Source organism: Macadamia integrifolia, chromosome 5 (genome assembly GCF_013358625.1).
Source record: "Macadamia integrifolia cultivar HAES 741 chromosome 5, SCU_Mint_v3, whole genome shotgun sequence".
In the NCBI taxonomy this organism is placed as follows: Eukaryota; Viridiplantae; Streptophyta; class Magnoliopsida; order Proteales; family Proteaceae; genus Macadamia; species Macadamia integrifolia.
In genome coordinates, this window is record NC_056561.1 from 18,108,696 (window position 1) to 18,131,280 (window position 22,585).

Genomic DNA, 22,585 nt, shown 5'->3' on the forward strand with positions numbered 1-22,585 from the left:
AAAAAAAAAAAAAAAAAAAAATCATTACGTAAAAATGGATCTTATTTTTATTTTTGTTGTGGATGTTCATGTTTTTTAACCTTCTTATTTAAAATACAAAGTTCCTCTTTAGAACTGCACCTGAATTTTTTTGGACCATAAAAATTTCCTAATCAATCATTTGTCATTTAATGAGTCCATTTATTTATTTATTTTGGAATGTAAAAAAAAAAAAAAAATAATAATAATAGACAAAAGTTTTTATAAGAGTACATATAACGTTCTATAAAAAAACCTGAGATTAACTTGCTATAATCTAGCCTTCCTGACTAAACTATAAATACATTAGATTGTATCTTCACATCAATTGGGCTTCAAATTATTTATCATACAATCAAGACATCAAAATACTCCCAAAGGCCAAACTTGATCCACTCATTTAGGTAGAAATTGCACCACATCCTCTAGGCTTGTCTAGACATCTAATGGTTAATTATTTATTGATATTTCTCCCTGGATCATTACTGAGTCACTTCCATTATTTGTTTGGTGCTGAAATTTGACCATAGAGATAAGCAAGGTGTACCCTATTACATGGATCTCCTCAGCCGTGTTTGCCACATTATGATCTGGTGCAGGATTGAATGACACCAATCATGGTGTCATATAGATCTATATTTTAATAATAATCTATAATGGCCTTTATGGGCAAGGGTTTCCTTCTTTTTTTCGTTATTATATCTTAAAGGAATTGTCTAAGGGGACTTTACTCACGCACACTAAAGGATGGAGGGGAATGCATGTGACAGGAGTTGATCCTTAGACCTTCCACACTCTTGACACTTGCTTTACAAGCAAAGGCCATAGTAATCAGTGGAGTTCAACTCCTTTGTGTGGCAACATGGTGTCTGGTGTGCATCCAATGGCCATAAACTCCTTGGCACGGAGGCCAAGGCGATCACATGTAGCCCAAGGTATTTCTAGGCGTTGGATGTGTGCCGAACGCCATGTTGCTCCATAGAGGATCCAAATCCCAATTAGTGTGCTATGCATTGGATTCACAAGGGTTTCCTTGTCTATGCAAACCATTTAATTCTACTTGGTCAGACTCATTTCTTGCCAAGTGGCTAGCTGAACGAGGGTTCATGTCAGAGATTGCGAGGTGGTCATCACACCATTTTTTCAAGTCGTTATTTATGTTACAAGGAATTTTGTTATCTTAGGACAGTTAGAGTTACTGTCCCAACTTGCAAGGCTAAAATTTTGTAAATAGGAAGAGCCCAAATCCCTTGTTTGCATGTTATTTTCATCCCAAAGATTTTTTCATGCGGTAGACTAAAGTATTAGAATTTCTAGACTGCCAAAGGGTGCATGGTTTACCTAGAGATGCATGGATATAGATAGAAATAAAAATGATTGTGAAATTTGACATGTGATTGATTCATATAATTTGTGATCTTACCCCTTTAAATACATGTGATTGTAAATCTTATGATTTTATAAGTATACTTGAAAATGTATAAGACAATGACAATTTTTTTATTATGACATAATAATAAGTCATTTTCAAAATACATTTGAAAACCTTTTTCACCTTCAGATTGAAGAACTTTTGAAAATTCTTTACTCAAGAAAAAAATCACTTTCGAAAATAAAACAAGAGGCATCTAAGAGAAGATGTCAAGTTTTAAATACACCCACAGGCTACACTAAAGGATGTCATTTAGGCCTTCATAAATATCTAATTGTTTGAATTACTATGCCATATTTCCATGTGGCACAACTTAGGTGCATAAACCAAAAGAGTTACATGGCTTTTACCTTTATATAATGAAAAAATGAAGCTCAAGGATGAATTTGTTTTGAATAAATTTGTAAAACTATATATAGGAAAATGATTCTATCCGGGAGTGTGGCGTCTATGCCCAAACTCAGGAGGGGTGCAATGACTGCTCCACCCCCATTGAAATGTATAAATTCTGCCCCTATTGATGTTTCCTTATGCACTTCATTCTCTTATAGAAAAACTCTCAACCAAATCCTTAGGATTGTCACACCATGCAACGCTTGTCTTTTTTTTTTTTCTTTTAGTAAAATTATTAATAGAAAAGAACACTATTCGGTTGTGCTCTCTTATGCCAAACACAGAAGCCCTGATGCATGTCACCAATGGCGTGCTGGCACAGAGGCCACATGACTAGTTAGTGTCCTCTCCCCCAATTATTAATCTTGAGGAAAACATTTATGATTTTATGGTGAATTTGTGATAAAAAAATATAGGCTTATGGAAAGCCTATCAGCCCCCTATCCGGGCACCGCCCAATCTTTTTTACCTACCCATGACCCTTCCCAAACGCAAACACACTTTTAATGAGCTGTGGAACAAATCAAAACTGTGAAGAACAAAGATATAGAAGTGTCAGTAATTAGGCCTGCAAAGCAGTGGGGCTTTCTTCTCTCTCTCTCTCTGTCTCTCTCTGTCTCTCTCTCTCTAGTCCTTGCTGTACTGTGAAGAAAGAGAGGGGAGATAGCCTTAGGCCTTCCCCCTTAGGGTGGTCCACCTTCCCAACCCACCATGACCCATGACCCCTTAAATTGACCAACGCACTTTTACTCTCTCTCTCCCTCTCTCACACATAAATATTGATCTAACAGTCCTTTAAAGATTGCCAAATTGACAATTATCTCCCGTTGGAAAATGAGCAAATGCCGATAAACAGAGGCTGCTAGATGTTAAAAGGGAAGCTTTGGATGGGACTATCTATGGCCCACTGTACTTTGAGCTGCTTTGTGTTATTGAGTCTTAGCTTTCTACTGCAATAAAAAAAAAAAGTCTTAGCCGTCTACTTAGCACAGTTGTAGACTGAACCACTGAACACTGTTTAATTTGCCAGCAGCATTAACACACTTGTGTTTTATTCATTGCAAAGCCTTGAAGCAATCCCTATTCCCTACTTTAATCAAACCTTGGGCCCGCCGCGCCGGGGGGGGGGGGGGGGGTTTGGGGGTTGGGGGTTGGCTTGGAGAACCACCCATCTCCACTCTCCACTCTCCACCCTCGGTCCCTCACTCTTCTATGTGCCTTTCTATAATGTTAGCAACTCTTTGGGCCCACTTGAGGCCCATTGGTATTTTCAACATACACCAAACCAAAAGACCGCAACATAATTCTCAAATGAAGGTATTAGGAGGAAAATGGAAGGGATTTCAAAATACAATATCTTTACATGGGCTGCAGGTGTCAAAGCCCATGTCAGGCCCAACCCAATTCTCAAGCCCATTTTGGTTTTCTTGTAATAACCAAACCTCTCAACCCTGTTTCAAAGTCCCAAACAGGCCAAAAGAAAAGAAGGGGAAAATCCAACTTTGTCTTTGCATGCATGCATGGGAAATGGTCCCCCCCGTCTTCGCAAGTCTTAAAACCCTAACACCCTAATCCTAACTAATCCCTCCCCCTCTTAACCACCACCTCTACTGATCTATCTCTGTACCAGTGTCTGACCTCTCTACACTTACAAAAGCTCAATGAACCATAAATGATAAAACCCATCTACACTCATCTCTCTAAAGTCTAGATATCCAATCCCTTGGGTAAAAATCATAACCAGACCTGCAAAACAACAGAAAAAAGATTTAAAACTTTCATACTTCTCTCTTAAAAGTCTAATGTCCTAATGTCTCCTGCTCTACTGCTCTACTGCTCTACTGATCTACTGTCCTAATGTCTACTGCTCTACTGTTCTACTGTTCTACTGCTCTACTGCTCTGCTGTTCTACTGCTGTGCTCTTATTATTGTTATTACCATAATTGCTCTTTGTGCCTCAAGAAGTTCTTCTTATGTGCTACAGCCCACAAGAGCACTTGGATTTCTGCACTCTGCTCCTTCCCATCCCTCTGCTTATCTATAAACATATGAAGGCCAGTCTGAATCCATTCTTTGTGTTCTCAATATGTTTCAGAGGGTTTGAATTCCTCCTCTTTTCCATTTTCTTTCTTCTTGCTCTCAATCTTTCTGCTTCTTCCTCTCAATTCTATTCATGGTATCTACAATTAGTTTAAGGTTTCTGAGTTTTGTTTCCTTTTACTATATATGGATAATCTGTTGCAGACTTATGAAAATTCGCTATGCTTCTTGCTCTCAATCATGAAATCCATTGTTTTATTCTGGTTTTGTCTGTTTCCTACTTTCATGGCCAGTTTCCAAAACTTCCATTCTTGTTCCTGACTGAGACACTACACTGGGTTCATTTTAGTATTTCTTTTGTTGGGCTCTTTTTCTCTGGCTTAGATCAACCATGAAGAGGTTCACCATTAACGTTGGAGCTCTTTCTCTTCTTTTTCTCCTACTTGTCTTGAAGGTTTCCTGCTTAGGTGGCGAAGAAGAGACTTCTGTGGCTCTTATGGAGAAAACAGAGCAAGAAGCTCTGTATTCGGCCATACAAGGCTTCGTGGGGAGCTGGTGGAATGGCTCAGAGCTCTATCCTGACCCTTGTGGTTGGACACCAATACAGGTAATAGTGACAATAATGGAACCCTTCTTTATTATTTACTCAGGAGAGAACCCTTTCTTTTGTGGACCTAAAACAAACACATAGTGGATAGATCTTTTATTCCTTTGGGTAGTACAGAGCAAGTTTTGATAACCGATCACAGTTTTAAATAAATGTGAGTTTATAAATGTGGATTGTAGACACTGTTTCATTCAGGAAAAGATTTACCTTTTTTTTTGTTTTTTGGAATGAATTTCCATCATTTCCCTGTTAGTAATTTGTATCAGTTCCTACTTTTGAAATCAAGTTTTAGCTTTTCTGAAACTTAAAAAATGATGAACAAGTATTTCTTCACTTCTCTGTTCAGTCTAATTGTCTTATTAGATTATTATCTTTGGGATGAATGATCCAGATTATTGGTTACAGGGTGTCTCTTGTGATTTCTTTGATAGCTTTTGGTATGTCACTGGCATCAATATTGGACCTGTCCATGAAAACTCTCTCAGATGCACAATGAATGTTGAGTTCAGCCCATACCTGTTTGAGCTCAAGCACCTCAGAAGTCTCTCTTTCTTCAATTGCTTCGTCTCTCCTCGTCAACGCCCAATTTCGATTCCTACTCAGAATTGGGAGAAACTGGCTGAAGGCTTAGAATCGCTAGAATTCCGATTAAACCCAGGTCTCATAGGACAGATTCCAGCGATCTTCGGCAACCTCACCAAGCTTCAATCTCTTGTGCTACTTGAGAATCGATTAAGTGGTGAATTACCGATGAATCTCGGTAATTTGATTCGCCTAAGGAGACTAATCCTCGCTGGAAACCAATTGTCGGGTCGAATTCCTGATTGTTTGGGTGGATTGACTGAGCTGCTAATCTTTGATTCAAGCAGGAATTCTGTGTCTGGTACTTTACCTTTGACATTTGGAGGGTTGAACTCACTCCTAAAGCTTGATTTGAGTGACAATCTTTTGGAAGGAAAGCTTCCAGAGGAGCTTGGGAATCTAAAAAATCTTACTTTGTTGGATCTTAGTAGTAACAAGTTTTCAGGTGGATTGACTCAGTCACTTCAAGAGATGGTCTCCTTAGAAGAGTTGGTGTTATCAAACAACCCAATAGGGGGAGACCTCATGGATATTGTGTGGGGAAATCTGCAGAACTTGATCGTTCTAGACGTCTCTAACATGGGCTTGGTAGGACAGATTCCAGAAACTATGGCAGAGCTCAAGAGATTGAGATTTCTGGGTCTGAACAACAACAATCTTTCAGGAAACATCTCTCCAAAGTTTGAAGCTATGCCTTGTTTGAGTACTCTCTATCTGAATGGAAACAATCTGACAGGAGAACTAAAATTCTCTGAATGGTTTTATGGGAAAATGAGGAGGCGTTTTGGAGCTTGGAAGAACCCAAATGTCTGCTACCCACTTAAGTTGATGTTAACAGGGAATGTTCCTTATGGAGTAAAACCTTGTCAGCTGGAGGTTAGAATACCTGATACTGATTGAAAAAACTTAGCTTGGTGATGGGGATCTGGACCTGATTTACCTTATTTGTAGCTTCATTGGGATCTTAAAGCTGTGTTGTTAATGGGTTTTGGGGAGTTTTATGGTCAAGAAATATTAATTCCTCTCCTTTGGCATCTGTTCTTAAAAGGTCATGGAAGATGTTTTTGATTCCTCTCTTCTGTTAATCAAACTTGAAATGAAATAGCAATTTGTAACCCACAATGTTACCTTGTTTATACTTAATGTCCATTTCCTGTTCTATATACATTAAGTCAGATTTAGTTTTTCATCAGCCATCTCTTGTGAAGTTCTTATGATTTTCTTGAACTGTACCAGAAGAAAGTTAAGAAAAAAGCAGAGCATGTTACAGATATGTAAGCGTATCATTTGTAGTCAACGGGGTTGTGAATGTAATGGCAGATTGCTACATGTTGATTTTGAACCGTTTGTCCACATCGAATTTGAAAGGCGAAGTAACAGTGATTCAGATGGGCATCCTTCAAGCTATTGAAGATAGTTTGGACCATCTAATTGTCGATTTTGGCAACAAAGTACTGATCTCTATCCTCATCGCATACTGACCCACCAATTCTTGTGATTCCTATCGTCTAGGATCTTACTTCTTTGTCATCGATCATAGAATCATGTACTTTTTACTTTTATTTTAAGCGTGGTTAATATTTTGGTTGACTCCCTTATGGGAGGGCCAAGTCGCTGATGTGTAGAACTGATCATAGTTAGCAAATTCGGATGATTAATTTAAGGATTCGGTCAAAAAAGCGGTCAAAAAATCTTATTGGGGTTTTTTTAAAAAAAAAATTGTTTTTTTATTTTTGAATTTTTTTTTTAAATAATGTTTAAATGGACCGAATAATTCGGTTTAATTCGGATTCGGTCCGAATTATTCGCGATTTATATTCATTTTGGAAAAAGTCGCGAATTTTAAAGAATTTTATTTTTAATTCGGATTCGGTCCGAATTTTTGATAAAATTTGAAAAAATTCGGTTCGACCGAATTATTCGGCCGAATTGATAACTATGGAACTGATTGGCCAATTTTCACCCCATGGCTTTTTGAAACTTGTAAGTTGTTATCAATAAATCTTTATTTACTAAAAGAAAAAAATGGGTAATGGACCCTGCTTGGAATCTTTTCCTTGCAAAAGTTTGGGAACAAGTCAAAATGATGTTAGCCTTACAGTGTGTTTGACCATTTGATGAACCGCGATGTGCATGAGTTAGGAAGTAGCACACCAAGGTGGGCCATGTCAATGTGACTTGAGTCGGTTTGCTCTTGCGGATTGTCCCATGGGTAAACCGGTACCAAGATCAAGAAGGGTTGTAGAGGCTACGGTTGGAGCTAGGTGTCACAGGTCATGTCACACTCTTCACCCAAAAAGAGGCATCTATTAGGGAGAGGGTTTCCCTTCTATGTTTATAAGCCTAAGACCACTCCTAAGGCTAGTCAATGTGGGATTTTAGGGGGGGGGGGATCTGCAAGACCATGACTGCTCCCTGGCCCAATCAAAGGCACCTCTGCCAAGGGAGACCCACACCCTTTTTTTTTTGGTAGGAGGAAGTCACAATATTGAATGTCATACTCAACCTTGCTAAACTTGCTAAGGGGACTTACCATCCATATGTTGATAGTAACACTGGAGTGCCCTAGAACCCCACTTCTCTTATCTTAATAAGCTCTAATACCACTTATCGTGAGGTCCGGTCCACACCCTAAAAGTTGAACCTATTAGGAGGTGTTCTCTTCCATGGTTATAAGCCTAAAACCATTCCAATGTTGTTTCACATGCATAGGATTTGGGAGAGGGGGCCTTACATAGGGATAGCAATGGATTGCATTATGTTGTGATTGTGTCATGTCAAATTTGTATTTGGGTAAAATAAATTCAAACTTGAACCATATCCAAAAGTGAAAGCCACACAGAATGCTGTAACAGTTCAAGTGCCGAAGAGAAAGAGATCCTGTCCAGAAACTCACCTATCGTTTCTCATCAAATGAAAAATGATCCCTGGTTCTCACCTCGCATCCCTACTCTAGTTCTGGCCTCGGATTTGTATAGAGCCCCCAACTATTTATGATTAATTGGATCATTCAACTTTGACACAAAAATAATCTTTTTTTTCTCGGGTTGATATAAACATAACACAATTTAATGTAAAAACATGTTTGACACAAAAATATATATATTAGGAGATGAACTATCATACCCTCAATTGTGTAGTTGACACGTCAAACCCTAAAAATAGAGGACATTTTGGGTTATAAAGGATCAATCTGAACATGACCTGAAAATTTTCTATGTTAGTTAAGTTGGATTGGGTTTTGTATCCCGTAAACTACAAATCTCAACTAATTATTATTAAGCTTATATGTATTTTGGTACTTTTGAGTTCATTACTTGAACATGAGATAATATTGTAATTCTAAGGGTTATGATTAGGATTTCTAGGGTGCCTATATATTGTCTCTTGGAAAAAGCACTAGAAACAAGCAAAGAAAATCACATAATGTGGTAGAAATTAGAGTAGAATAATTTTCTTGTTGGTGAAAAATTATCTGGTTCTTTCGATTGGATGTAGGCATTTATGTGAACCACGTTAATTTTTTTGTGTTCATATGTGATTTGTTTGCTTAATTTCTCCCTCAAGATTGTGTATTTGCCCCAACAAATGGTATCAGACAATGTTCGATAGAATGTTGTAAGTGATGCATTGAGATATGGGGAACATACAATATGTAAGAATCTAAGTGGAAGAAAAGAAGACGTTGTGATAGAAAAGAATCCATCAAGGATGAGCATTAGCATCTCGTAATTTACCTTTTTTCTTTTTTTTTGGTAAAACATCTCATAACTTACACTAACATTTACCTCTTCAATTTCTTCTACACGCCACACTTTCATAAATAATAGAGTTTGCAAACATTCACTATGTAACTATTGTCATTGTCAAGATTGACTTCAAACTCAAGTTAGTGATATATATTTTATTGGAACAATTGACAAATAGTTTAAGATTTTCTCTTACAGTGCCTCCACTCTTGACGAGTGGTTTGCTAACCCACCTATGGAATTGTGTTTGTTTTGATTGTGGTACAAAATAAAATAAAAAATACAAAACAAATAGTAGTAGAAAAAAGTGGATGAAAGCCAAAGAGAAGTACGATTGAAGGAGAAGGGAACAACATAAAGTAAAAGAAGAAAAATAAGAAAAAAAATGGTGACAGGATGTAGACACCTCATTTTATCACCTCGTAGGTGTTTACAGTGATAATGAACAGACGAGAACCATGAGAAGGTTCTATTTCATGGGTTGGGAGATTTTCCATAAGGTTGAAAACATCAAGAATCGTTAAGGGAAAATGACCAAAATGCCCCTGTAGGATTAATTAGGGATAACACATGGTTAAATGATTTTAACTCCAACAAATTTTCATAGAAAATGATCTTCATGATGGATTTGCTCACTCTTTTTTTTTTTTTTTTTGAGTGAATTATTTTCTGATAGTTATTTTGATTTGAAAATGAGTATGTTTGAAAAAGATTCTTTTTTAATCATGAGAGATCCACTTTGAAGGTTATTTTTATTGACTAAAACAGTCCCGAAAATTCATACTATATAAAAGCATTCATAGTTAGTTTGAAATTACCTTCGAATCATCAAATTTGAATTTAAGAAACAAAATTTAGGGACTTTTAGAGTTTTAATGAACTTGAACTAGGCTAGACCTAACTAGCACAAGTTTGAAATAAGAGGAACCAATTGGACCAAAAGGCTTCACAATTTTTTATTTTTTATTTTTTCTTTAATCCAAATGAGTTTATACCCTCACATATCCTCTTCCAACCCCCACCCCTTTTGATTTTTTTTTCTTTTTTTGGGTGTAAAACTTACCAACTTTTGAATATCCTCTAGAAAAGAGGATCTCTGATGACCCAAGTTAAGGTAAGAAATAGCCCACTTAGAAATGGCATTGGACCACAACATCTCAGATCTAGTTAATAAGAACAAAACTCAAAGCAAGTCTAAAGAAGCTGAATGTCCCCCACAATGATGCAATCTCTTAAGGTGGCTGAGAAAAAACCTCAGAAATGGCTAGATTGTAGAATCACATGGCCCAAACCAGTGGCCAAACCAGAGAGCAAGAGCTTCACCCACCAAGGCAGAAGAAATAGCCCCAACCATTTCAATTAGGTAGATGTCTATGGAATCTCTCTCTCATGTCAAGCACTAAATGGTCTAATTCCATCCTATCTTTTGTCTTAGACATGCATATGGGTAACCAAAAAAGGAATATGAAATTATGAATCCAGTGAGTGAATGGTTCCATCGTCACTTAATTCCATATCTGACCCCATTAACATCATCACAACACAAGACAACCTTATCAACTTATTGACAACTTGTCTCATCTATTGAACTCGTCTCATCACATCTCATGATTTTATCTCACTTGGCTTAAATGGATAATAATGATGATGGTATTAAAAATTCTCAATTCCTTCCCTTTGTTTCTGTTTGGATTTTGCCTTTTCCTCTCTCAAGTCTCCTCAACCCAACGGTCAGGAACTAGCTAGCTCCAGTACTGCTCCACTGCTGAGAAATTTTGGAAGGGACTGAAAGAAAGTAAAGCTCATTCAATTCATGTAGTGATCTACATTGGAGATTTGGATTCAGAAATTTCTTCTTTTTTCTTCATTTATTGTTCCCTTCATGTTTCAGGCACTAGTCACTACCTTTCAGTACTACTCAAGCTGTGTACTCTGTAGCACTCTAGTATTAGTCACATATTACCTCCCCAATTAAACCCACTGCTCTTTTTTGGTTTTCACTTACTAGTCCTTTGCACTCTCAAGTTTCAGCCTCTCATGTCAAAAAACCACTGTAGGGTGAGACCATAGTTAGTAAATACACATATTAAACACGTATTTTTGTCACATTCGAACACTTAAATTATGGAATCCGTATTTTCATCTGTAAAACTCCAGATATGGAAAAATACGCATTTATTAAGGGATGCCGAATTAAACACGTATTTTTGATATTTTATTTATTTATTACCAACATGTTTTATTTAAAAAAATAAAAAATAATCTGATAAAAAATCCAAACCTAAAGAGGGATGTAGAAATACTCCTTTTATGCTTCTTTGCCCTAATATTTATTTCAACTGATCATAAAGAGGGTCTTTTAAATTCTTTTTTGGCTTAAAATCCTAAGTATACATATGTTTCATGATAAATACGTATCTGCATGTATTTTTGTCACATTCGAACACTTAAATTATCGAATCCGTATTTTTATAAGTAAAACTCTAGATATGGAAAAGTACGCATTTATTAAGGGATGCCGAATTAAACACGTATTTTTGATATTTTATTTATTTATGACCAACATGTTTTATTTAAAAAAATAAAAAAATAATTTGATAAAAAATCCAAACCAAAAGAGGGATATAGAAATACTCCTTATATGCTTCTTTGCCCTAATATTTATTTCAACTGATCATAAAGAGGGTCTTTTTAAATTCTTTTTTGGCTTAAAATCCTAAGTATACATATGTTTCGTGATAAATACGTATCTATATTTTTGCTTACAGAATAGTTATATTAAACACCTATCATATTGCTGGGAAATTGGATCATATGTTGTCATTGATGGCAACTAAGAGCAACTAAGAAAATGGAATATTAGTTCGGCAAAGTTGAGAACTCACTAAATAGTTCATGGTTCAATAATATGGTTCAGCTGCATTATGAGGTGAGGACTTGTGGAATTATTTGATTAATTTCTATGGCTGCAGGTTTCAAGTTTATTCAAGCATTATGGAGTTAATAATTCAACAACTTATGAACAATGATGTCATTAAGCACTATAGAGTTTATAATTTCAGCAATTGTAAGAAGTTCTAGTACGTGGATAGGAGTATGAGTTCTTATGTTTTGATGGAATTGGGCTCTTGTACACGTGGACAACAGCCCTATATATGGCATTATTATATGATATACAAAGAGGTTAAGCAAAATAGAGTTCTATCATGACTCTATTATTGAAATGTAATTCCGGCTAGAAGTTGTAAAATTGATAGGGAAGCGTTGTTAGTAGTCCAATAGGAGTAGAACTCCTTTCACACTGGTGTACATCTCCTGCGCTTATTGCTGTGGTGTTATTGGTTCAACAAGGAGGTTATACAATCTAATTTTAAAGAGGATTCCTTGATGATATGTTTCAGGTTTTCATTGGACAGCTAGAAAGTAGTTATTGAAGTGGAAGGTTTGCTTCATGTGCATAAGCTGCCGCTACTCAACAGATTAGCAGAATTTGAAATAGAAAGAGAGTTTCAAAAGATGAGGATTCCTCGTTAATTGTGGACTGTTGCTATCAGAAAGTCTTACGGTTTTCAACCTCTATTTTGATACGTTAAAAGTCGGTTGCTATTGAATATTATATGAGATTGAAGGGGTCGTGAGTCTCTTCTAGCGTTGCAAAACCGAAACAGAAAACCCTTGGCAGCAGTTCTAGAGAGAAATAGAGAAAAAAGGGAGAAGTAAGTTCGATGGCTATCACACTTTGTCTTTATTAAACGTGCAATGGAGACTTGATTGTGAACAAGAAAGAAAGGTTACTACTTTGCTGCTATGTTGATGGTTTGAGCATGTTCTTCTATACGTCAAGCAAATAACCATCAATGGGATTACATTGGCTGAGGTAATCCGTATCTGAAATCCCTATTTTGGTATTCTAGAGTCTGTTGATTATTGAGAAACTCTAGATCAATGATGTATTGGGTTGGGATTTTATTGATTTAAAATTGTGAATCTAGCAAGTTGGGGCTTGTCTAGGGTGTGGGGTTGTTGCCCTTGTCTGAGTTGCATCTCAGATTGAAGCAGGGATAGGTTCTTGGACTGTTGTAGCAGTTAAAAAGTTGAGTATTGGGGAAATACAAAACCCTATATGTGTATTCCTCCGTGGAGTAGGCACTCTGGCTAAACCATGTATATTTGTTATTGTCTCGATTTATTTTTCTACATATATTTGAAGTACATGTTGTGCAGAGTGGTAGGACATTGTCTGGTAGACTTAGCCACATTGTGGTGTGAGGTGGATGTGTCATTGTTTGCGTGGTTGATAATTACGGGATTGCCCCAGCCAATATAGAATTACGCAGTGAAAGCTTTTGTTAGATTGCAAATAAAGAATTTTTAGAACCACTGATTCACCCCCTCTTAGTATCAACCTAGGAACATCACATATCATTACCGCATATATTTAATTACACTGAATTTTTAAAAAGTATTATTGTGATCTGACTATTCAATTGCCTCCCAAACTTTGTATGTTTGAGACACTATTCAAATATCAAGATCTGTGAGAGAGAGAGAGAGATGGTGATTATGAATTGGCTAAAGAGGGAAAGTAGACTTTTTTTTCCAAGTTTTCTGTTGCTTGCTTATGGCATTTAAGAAGAAGAAGCTTTTGTGGTTAGGACATTGAAGAAGAAGCACAGTGGGGGACTTCAGAATTTAATGTTCTTTGGCTTTTCCCAGAACCTATGCTGTTATATTTCGAACTCTAATCTCCATTGCCATCTCTCTGAATAATCTGTTGGGATACGTCATATCTATATTGTATACTGGACCACATATAGATATAGACAGCTTAACGAAGATCAATCTCCCATCTCTTGCTATCAACCTATCAGTCACCTTCTCACCTTAAAGATCAAACCTTGAGGCTCGAACCACATCTCATTAAAGGGGAAGGTGGGAAAAAGGTTGATGGGTCCCATTTATTTATTATGGGTTTTCAGTTTTCTACATATACTAAGGTGTAGAGTTTTAGTTGGACATTCCTCTGCTTTGGCAGTAAATGTTCCATCCCTCTCTCGCCGAACGTGTCTTTCTACCAGATCATTTCTGTGGGAAGGATGATAGACAAAAGAGGATAAGGTGGAGTGATGCAGCTAGCGTAGCTAGGGTCCATACAACTCTGGCCTTGTGGACCTTTGATTGAGAATCCATCAGCCAATTGGGTTGATAGCCTAAGTAGATGAAAGCCTTTGTGCTGATTATGGATTCGGGACAATACATTTTACTATTAGACGTTGATTATGTGAAAATGCTACTTACCGTAAAGGGGTTTTGATTTTTAACCCAAGGGGTTTGACCAGTACTATAGAGTAACCTTTTCTATTTAAAAAAAAAAAAACTGATAACCAATCACTGTTCTGTTATCAGGGGAAGAGAGATTTGTCCGTCACGTGCCAAGTGGATAGGCATGCACCATCCACTTGTAATTGCCTAAGAATCTGTTACACAGCCATGTACCATTGTACACTTGCCCTCTCATATGGGGGATGACATCTCTATAGTTGTCTAAGAATCTGTTACCTTGATTGTACACCATCCCTCTCATATGGAGGATGACATCTCTATAGATGTATATAGAATCTCTAATCTTGTTGTAATTGCCTTATCTCTTATTTTCAAAAATTCTTTAACTTGTGTGTATAGAGAAACTTACAAATAATTTAAAAACTAAATTACTGTTATTACCTTTCTTTAAGAGTTGTCATTGCCTCTCGCATGCAATTTGAGTAACACATGTAAAATAATAGGATCTTACCATCTCTAAAAGACTCTATCCTCAAAATCTCACGAGTCTTCTTACATACAAAGGATTTACTTGTTACTAATGTACTTTAGCCTCTCTTGTTCTTTAGATCCCTTGTTTTACTCCATAGTACGTAGATAGGAGGATGCGAGGAAATGAGCGCATTTCCATACTAGTAGTAGAATAGATAGAAGATAATTTCAATTATGCCACACCACTTATTCTACTTCTACTGATGCTATTGGACTGAATTTTAGGGAGCCTGTTCATTCATGACATGATTAGGGTCTAAGTGTTACCCTAAAGAGAGAAGCAAATATATATATATATATATATATCTTCCACCAAACCCTGATTTGGTCCTTAACGTCTGCTAGGACGGTTTCAACCTAGCTGACCGGTGAAGTTGAAAACTCACCTAGTCAAATAACCTCGGACAACCTATTAAGGAAATGAGGTACTGTTACTGTCCCAGGTTAAAGAACAGTCAAACCAATACCAGGCTCAGATAAATATGGTACAAATACCCTTGATCAAACCAATACGGAGAACAATACCTTTTCTTTTGGTGGTGAATTTGGTTTACTTACTTTGCAGACTTTTTTTCTTTTGTGTAAATCATCTATTTTTAGTCTTGACGACGTATAAGCTTTTGGACTTTTGGGAGGAGTGGCGGAAGAGAGTGTAAAATCATGTTTGTGTCCAAATTAAGTTGGAAATACCCCATCATGACTAGATCTAGGAGGTTACCTCTAGCTTAAGATATCTCAAGCTATGAATCGTCTTTCCCGCTCTATGTCGATGAGATCGGCAAGTGAGGCGAGCACAAGTTCTAATGTGCTCTATTATGATGAACAAATAACAGATCTTGACAAAAAACTTAAAAAATGGGACATGCCAAAAATTTCTCAAAAAAAGAGGTATATGAAAAAGATTGGATTTCATTCGAAACCATCAAAACCATCGAACAAACCATTAACTTCACCCTAGAAACCAAAGAAATTACCCTCTTTGATCCTAGGTCTTTACAGGATCTTTACCAAAAACACAAATTCAATTATATTCATGTCGGCCTTGTTCAGGTTGCCATCAAACCACTTCATCGTGAAGGACTTAACACTTCCCTTTTGTTAGCCCTTCGTGACCAAAGATTTCTTGAGTTCAATGATTCCCTTCTGGGAGCCATTGAAACAAGCCTCTGTTATGGACCTGTCCATTTCAACGTTTATCTTAACATGTCCATAGCATTAGAAGACCCAAATATTTTACATTCTTTAAAAATTAACCTCAAAACCCACGGGTATAAGATGATGCATGGATCTGTTTCCATTTCCATCATCCATCGCATCAAATACAAAGCCATGAAGATTGTCAAACCTCGAGCTCTCAAATGTTCCCCTAAGGTTAAACCCTTTACCTTGAGATAGACTGTCTTCAAGGGCAAATTGTTTACCCAAAACTAGTTCAGTGGAAAGATATATCTTTCCCTGCTGAATGACAGCTGCAAATGACTGCTATTCCACCCCAAGTTTCAAATACAAACATCCAGTCAATTTCTCAAAATACAGATGGATTGGTTACCCTTAGGTTCAATAGACAACCCCCTCCATCTGTCTACCAAAATTCCAGAAGATATTGCTCAGATGCCTCGACCTCATCTGATTCTTTTCATTGGATTCCTCCTCTTAGGACTCCACCCCTAGTTCAAATCTCTCTGGATTACACCAAGGTGAAAATATTGTTCACGGTACTTATGATATTTCATCATCTGTATCTGAACCGATCCACTCTGAACAACAACAACAACAACAACAACAACATAATGATCAAAACCAACCCCAATCTCCGACACCTTCTGAGGTAGCTCCACCTGAACAAAGCTCAGGTGTCTATATGATTCAGGTTGATCATGAATACCAAATTGACAAACCCTTCCTTAGAACTGACTTTGAATCACCCAAAAACAAACAAAAGCGTGATTGGTTCTTCAAAATCTTTAATCTTGAACAACAAGCTCAAATTAGGACAAATTGGTATAATTTCATGACAAACCTTAAAACATGGGGGTTGTGATTGGACCGGAATTAAGGGTCCAAGATTTATGAGAAGAAGTTTGAGTGCAGATTTGATTATGCTAAGGGTAATCTATATTATTATCTTGGGCATAAATACCAAAATATGTAAAAATTGTTATAAAATGTTACAAACAATGTGTAACCGGGTGTTTGAAGAAAATCCCATCAGTCAAAAAATTTCCAAAAGATTGTGTTTTTAATTATGACATCTCACAGGGTCTGCTTGGACTCAAAAAAGTTCTCACATGATTTGGGCCACTTAAAGTGCCAAGTCACACATAATGCCACTGGCAGCAAAACATGATTCATTCCGATGGACCAGCACCTAAAGTACGCTTATTAGTTCTTCCTCACATCTAGTTTGAATAGTGTGTTTACTATGGAAACTCCAAGCTCAGAGCCACCAAACATGGGCCATCCATCATTTGCTTGGGATGGATGAGGAAACGGTGGTTCTGTCCAATATCCAACCTAACAAGTAACAACCTTGAAGTTGGTTTTACTGAGGTTTGATATTGGCATTATAGTTTCTTTTCTGCAACAGGCAGATAACCATATAAAGTAAGGGGAAGTCAAAGGAGTAGAAAAAGAAGAAGATCATGATCTGAATGAAGATAGAAGGAGAAGCACAAGGGATTGCATCAAAACACTATAACAATTGGCAGTTAATACTTACAATATATATCCCCTTCAGGGAGTTGCATAAAACTACAAAAATGATGATAAACCAAGAACACCAAAAATGTATTTCAACAATATTTATTATGAACCTATACAGTGTTCCAATTCACCCGTCACATTGGTGCATTCCCAAAAATTAGATTTAGCTACAGCAGGCTAGCCATTGTTGCAAAAATTGGAACCAAATGGATAATACAATTGGGCATTAAAAATAAAAAAATAAAAAAATAAAAAAAGGACGACCCGAGCCAAACACCCCCACCTGCCCCAAAAAAAGAGAAACGGAAAGAGGATAGATTTTTTTCTGTAAAAGTGCCCTTACTTCCCCTGTATTGCATTGTTGTATATGGTATATGAGTTAGATATGGGTCAAGATGAAAAATTATCCCCCCATTGTTTATGATAATAGAACTATTGAACCCTTTTCTATAATTATTTGTCAACATTGGCCAATTTTTGCAACTATGGTTTCAACTCAACCACCCCTCTTTTTTCTTCTGGCAGCAACAGGTTGTTACTGTTATCATTAATCCCATGACTAATTGTACAATTGGGTTCCCCACTGCTACCTGCAATCTCAGCTGCTGCCTGCTGTCTTACCAACTCTGTTACTGCAGCCCTTCTCCGAGTATCTGACTGCAATTGAAGCCTTGTTACATGTTTCTTCAGATCCCTGCAGTATCAACATATCAACAGATTGTGTTATTCTAAAATTTGTAATTTGGGGTCAATCAAGAATATAAAGCTTAGAAACATGAAACATTATACGCACATGCAACGTGGCACAGGGCATTCCGACTGTTTGCAGTTGCGTACGTGAAACTTCAGGATCAACCAAATTTTTCTACAAGGTTTACAACCCCCAGTGACACGGATCTTGCAATCCCTTGCATGCCAGAATAGTTTTTTGATTTTCATGCAATGCTGATAGCTACAGGGGTTGCTACGGCCCAGAAGGCAGCGTGAGGCATGATCCAGAACTTCCAGCACTCGCTTTATCTGCACCACCAATTCCCATATGTTAAATGAGAGAGCAAGCCCATATTCAATTAGCAAGCAATTGTTGGCCAAAAGAATCAAGCTGAGTTACCATCATCCTTTTCAAAGTCAAGCTTTAAGGGCAAACTCATTAGAAACATAATTAAACATCTCAAATGACAAACTACACAAACCTTATTTGTTTCCTTTTATACTTCAAGAGAAACATAATTACATACAAAAATATAACTTGACACAATTTTTCTTCATTTACTTTTCGGATTAACATTTGATCAAAGAGAAAAATGTTGATCATTACATGATCCCTGTGCTTAACTTACGAACTCACAATAAAATTTTCAGATCATCAAGCTCTAGCTTTAGTATTTTACTTGTAAAAAGGTCCTAGAAATATAACCACCATAACTCTCCCACATCAACATATCATCACAGAGGCAGTCAACAATGATACAAAAGTGAATATTAAGCAAAAGAATATAAGTGATTGACATATTTTCAAAAAAAATTTAGTAGAATGTAAACAGTTAAAAAGAATCAACGCAAACAGCAGAAACAGTAGTACAATGAAGAATTTTGAAGTAGTTCTGACAAACTATAAGTTAAGGAAATATGTAAGGCTCAGTTTCGATATTAAGAATCCAGATCACCAGAAACTAGATCAGTTTTACATTGAATATAGCAACGTGAACCAGCATCATGTGAATTTAGTGCTTTTCTATCCAGTTAACTCCAATGATAGTAGGAATTGAATCCTTCATGACCACAAGAATTTATTAGGTGGACGTTTCAAGTCACTTCAAATGTGGAAATTACTTGTAGCAATCGAAATGCAAACTTCCAAATAAAATAAATCTATTCTCAATCTGTTATAGCATTTATGCTAAATTTGTTGAAAACTTGAAATTGAGACCCGAACCATCAGAACCTGATGCTCAGATAACTTAGGAAGATCATCCTGTTTGGCCTTAATATCTGTCTTGGAAGTGGCTTAATTTTGTGAAGAGGTAGAGCCCAGAGTCCCATGATCAGATGTTAAGTTTCAGCCCCTAACACAGTTGGTCATATGGAAAAATAAAGCTCTGGAAATTAACTGAAGGAAAAAGGTTTTATGCACGGCTGTATAATACAGTCATGCCTTCAACCGTTGGATAGGGGAGAGAAGGGGATGTGTTATTACACTTCCGCCCCCCCACCCCCATCCAACGGTTGAAAGGCATGACCATCTACGCACAAAGTCATGCATAAAAACTGGGTACTCAACTGGAAATGCAAACTTTTAGAGATCGGTAGAAAACAAATGGACTGATAAAAATAGGGGGCGTGATCCCTACATCAGCGGCGGGTGCAGAGGGTCTTTCCATACCAGCACCCCAAGTTATGCCATGTCGCATAAGATAAGGCTGGAACTTTGTAGACCAAAAGGTCTCCTGCTCACAATACAAGTTCCAACACAAACGAAGTTTGTCATGTGGCAAAATAAAGTACTGGAAAATTCAAGACTATTATAAATTAGAAGTATGGAGAGAGGGTGGATGGAGATACATGGGAGGGTATATTATTGAATTTGAGTCTAAAATTTGATGTGGCAAATTCCCACATTACCTAGATTTCCATATGGTAGAAATTGCCACATCACCCCTTCCAAGTGGCAAAAATTTTGGATGGTGGTGTAGAGGGTAGAGATACCCTCTACAGCCACTGGTGAAGAGAAACTCTTCGCATGAAAATATAAAGGATAATAATAATGTAACGTGGGGGATGTGATTGAATTTGCTCTGAAATTTGAAAAGCAGCCAATCCAGACCTTAATCTCGTACCCTATCTATCCTATGGTCAGAATTCACCCTTCACGTGCCATAACTAAGTGGCCACGGAGAAAGGGCTTCTTGGTTTTCCAAGTAAAAAACATGTTTAGCATATAACTTGGGGTAAACTTTCATAATAAAACAGGTAGAAGTAGGTTTTCCCAGCACATCTGGTACTCAGGACCTGGATATGGAGGTAGTAGGAAAAAGAATTACTTTCCTTAACAAGAACTCTACTTTCTATTGTTTTCACGACCACGACCTGTTCGTGTGCTACATTCTATATCTGCAGAATTGAAGTTGGTAATTATTGATTTATGTGAAGCTTAGCCATCCAGTTTGAGCATTAGATTGTAGAGGGTGATTCTGATAGATGGATGTAGAATCCCGGTCCTTGGAAATATTCTCATCTAAAAGGAATGTGAAATCATTGTGAACTCACAGAGACATATGATTCTAGGGGAGACCCAGAACAGGCAACTCTATGGAGGATATGTTGGCGATGGAGCTTCGACCTTTTATATGTTGGGCCCTATATATGAGGGTGAAATAGGGGGAGGATTGTGGCCTTATTGTTCTTCCAGAGTATTGTTGATGTAGACTGTAATGTGCTTCTATTCGCCTTCATTTTCTAATGTATTATTTCAGCATTTTATGATATGTTCTTTAATTGAGAAAATATGGTTAATCTGATGCAGCAGCTTAGCTATTAGATGACCATATTGGCTGGTCTCAATTTGGCAGCCCAAGCCCAAATACACTTATGCTTTTTCTACCAGTTTTAGACTAATACATTATGCAACTAAGAATTTAATATATTCTCATAGTAAAAAAACATAACTGATAACATTTACCTCTTTTTGTGAACTTATATAAAAACTTAAATATACTGGTAATTAAGGAGATGGAAAGATTCAATTTTATTTGGTGCTCTTGGCAAACATTCTCCAGAAGGACCAAAAATTGGAATATGGGGGTCAGGATGACTGAGGTAATAGATTAAACAAGAAAAAAAATAAAGGGCCTAAATCTTGGAAATTTGGAAGGGACTTCCAATGATCTTTCATGCAGTAAGATTGACCTCTACATATGTGGTTTAAGATGACCAATTCATCAATGGAATGACAGATTTCAACATAACCTTATTAGTTTGGGGGGTTCTTAATCTGTTGCTATTTTTATCTATCTTTTGTTTAGCACTAAAATGTAGTTGTTCTTAAAAGTGAAAAAGAAAGAAAAAACCATGGAAATGGACAATATAGCCTATACGATAACAGAGGGCATAATTTATTCTAATTAGCATAGTATGGGTTATATAGATCATATAATTATGATTTTCAGGAGGCTGAATTTATATGGATGAAATAACAGTACCCATAAAGCTTTTCTCTTCCGAGCCTCTTTAGTGTGACTCTTATGATTAACCATGGATGAGTGTCTTGTCAACTTGTGAGCATGAACTTCTCTTTGATAGCATACAGCACACACTTCGAACTCAGGGCAGACTTTGCAGTGCCAGCTCTCTCCCTGCTCAATATCATTATGACAAATGCTGCATGTGATGATGGCAGCAAGTGTGGTTGTTGGATTGTGAAGATGGTAGAGGATCATCATTGAGGAGTGTTTGGCCCGCCGAAGTGTATCATACTGATAATGGTTCCCTTGACAGAAGGTCAGGAAGGAATGGCGATTATCAAACAACTCGCTATCTAGAATATCATTCTCATCCTCTGTATCGAAAGGCACATCATTCACCTCGACCTGAAAACATTAAGAAATAATTTGAAAAAATGATCCTTAGGGGTGAATACAAAAGTGCTTCTAAATTGTGGAGAGCCATTTTCTTTGGGGAAAAGGGATCATTATGGTGCCAGAGTGCTGTTTACCACCAATGAGAGGGTGGGTGATCGAATCATTCCAATATGGGGCGTTTAGTGAGGAGAAAGAGTGTAGATTCGAATGATAGGATGTGAAGGGAATATGCAGGAATCTGCATACTTACTTTATTTTATTAAAAATGATAAATGGCCTTTTAGGGTTTCAGGAACTTACTGGAGATAGTTCATGCTTCCTCTTACTATTGAAGGGATGTCTTTTCCTTTCGTCAAGGTTCTTTTCCATATCATGACAACTGAAGTAACAGAGAAAAAGGCAGTAGAACCAAATCAATAGTAGAACACTTTAGACCACATTGAAAACAGCAGACTAAAATTTATGCCCATAGGCGCAAGAAAGGTCCCCATGGCAACCGGAAAATGCTGCAGGTTATTTTCTCTTGAGTTATATGTAGGTTAACCAAAGAGAATAGGATTTAAAAAAGTATAACGAGAATAATGAATCGTATATGTTCAAGAAAGAGATAACTGGAAGGAGATGCACCCTATTCTTCACTTACAAACTTAGGAAGGGGGGGGGGGGGGG

General features: G+C 37.1%; 2 protein-coding genes across 3 annotated transcripts in view; one reads left to right on the forward strand and one right to left on the reverse strand.

The window, feature by feature from the left end:
- The first annotated feature begins 3,456 nt into the window (after positions 1 to 3,456).
- Positions 3,457 to 6,244, forward strand: LOC122078677 (piriformospora indica-insensitive protein 2-like). Its single transcript, XM_042644765.1, has 2 exons — positions 3,457 to 4,491; positions 4,897 to 6,244. Exons 1-2 carry the CDS (start codon positions 4,276 to 4,278, stop codon positions 5,971 to 5,973), a joined length of 1,293 nt encoding a protein of 430 aa, XP_042500699.1. The 5' UTR covers positions 3,457 to 4,275; the 3' UTR covers positions 5,974 to 6,244.
- An 11,071-nt stretch (positions 6,245 to 17,315) lies between these two features.
- LOC122078817 (histone acetyltransferase HAC1-like) overlaps positions 17,316 to 22,585 on the reverse strand; it is a 20,375-nt gene continuing 15,105 nt past the window's right edge. For both annotated transcript variants that reach the window (XM_042644961.1, XM_042644962.1), the window contains exons 15-18: positions 22,217 to 22,295; positions 21,539 to 21,925; positions 18,133 to 18,359; positions 17,316 to 18,033 (exon numbers count right to left, since the gene is read on the reverse strand). In XM_042644961.1, coding sequence (XP_042500895.1) covers positions 17,823 to 18,033; positions 18,133 to 18,359; positions 21,539 to 21,925; positions 22,217 to 22,295 — 904 coding nt within the window. In that variant the 3' untranslated portion in view covers positions 17,316 to 17,822. The remainder of the gene's footprint in view (positions 18,034 to 18,132; positions 18,360 to 21,538; positions 21,926 to 22,216; positions 22,296 to 22,585) is intronic.

What these genes read in the sequence shown, in the direction of transcription:
- LOC122078677 (XM_042644765.1), top strand. Translation starts at nt 4,276, where the DNA reads ATGAAGAGGTTCACCATTAACGTTGGAGCTCTTTCTCTTCTTTTTCTC. An exon ending in GTGGTTGGACACCAATACAG is followed by an intron (nt 4,492 to 4,896) that starts GTAATAGTGACA and finishes TATTGGTTACAG; the next exon opens with GGTGTCTCTTGTGATTTCTT.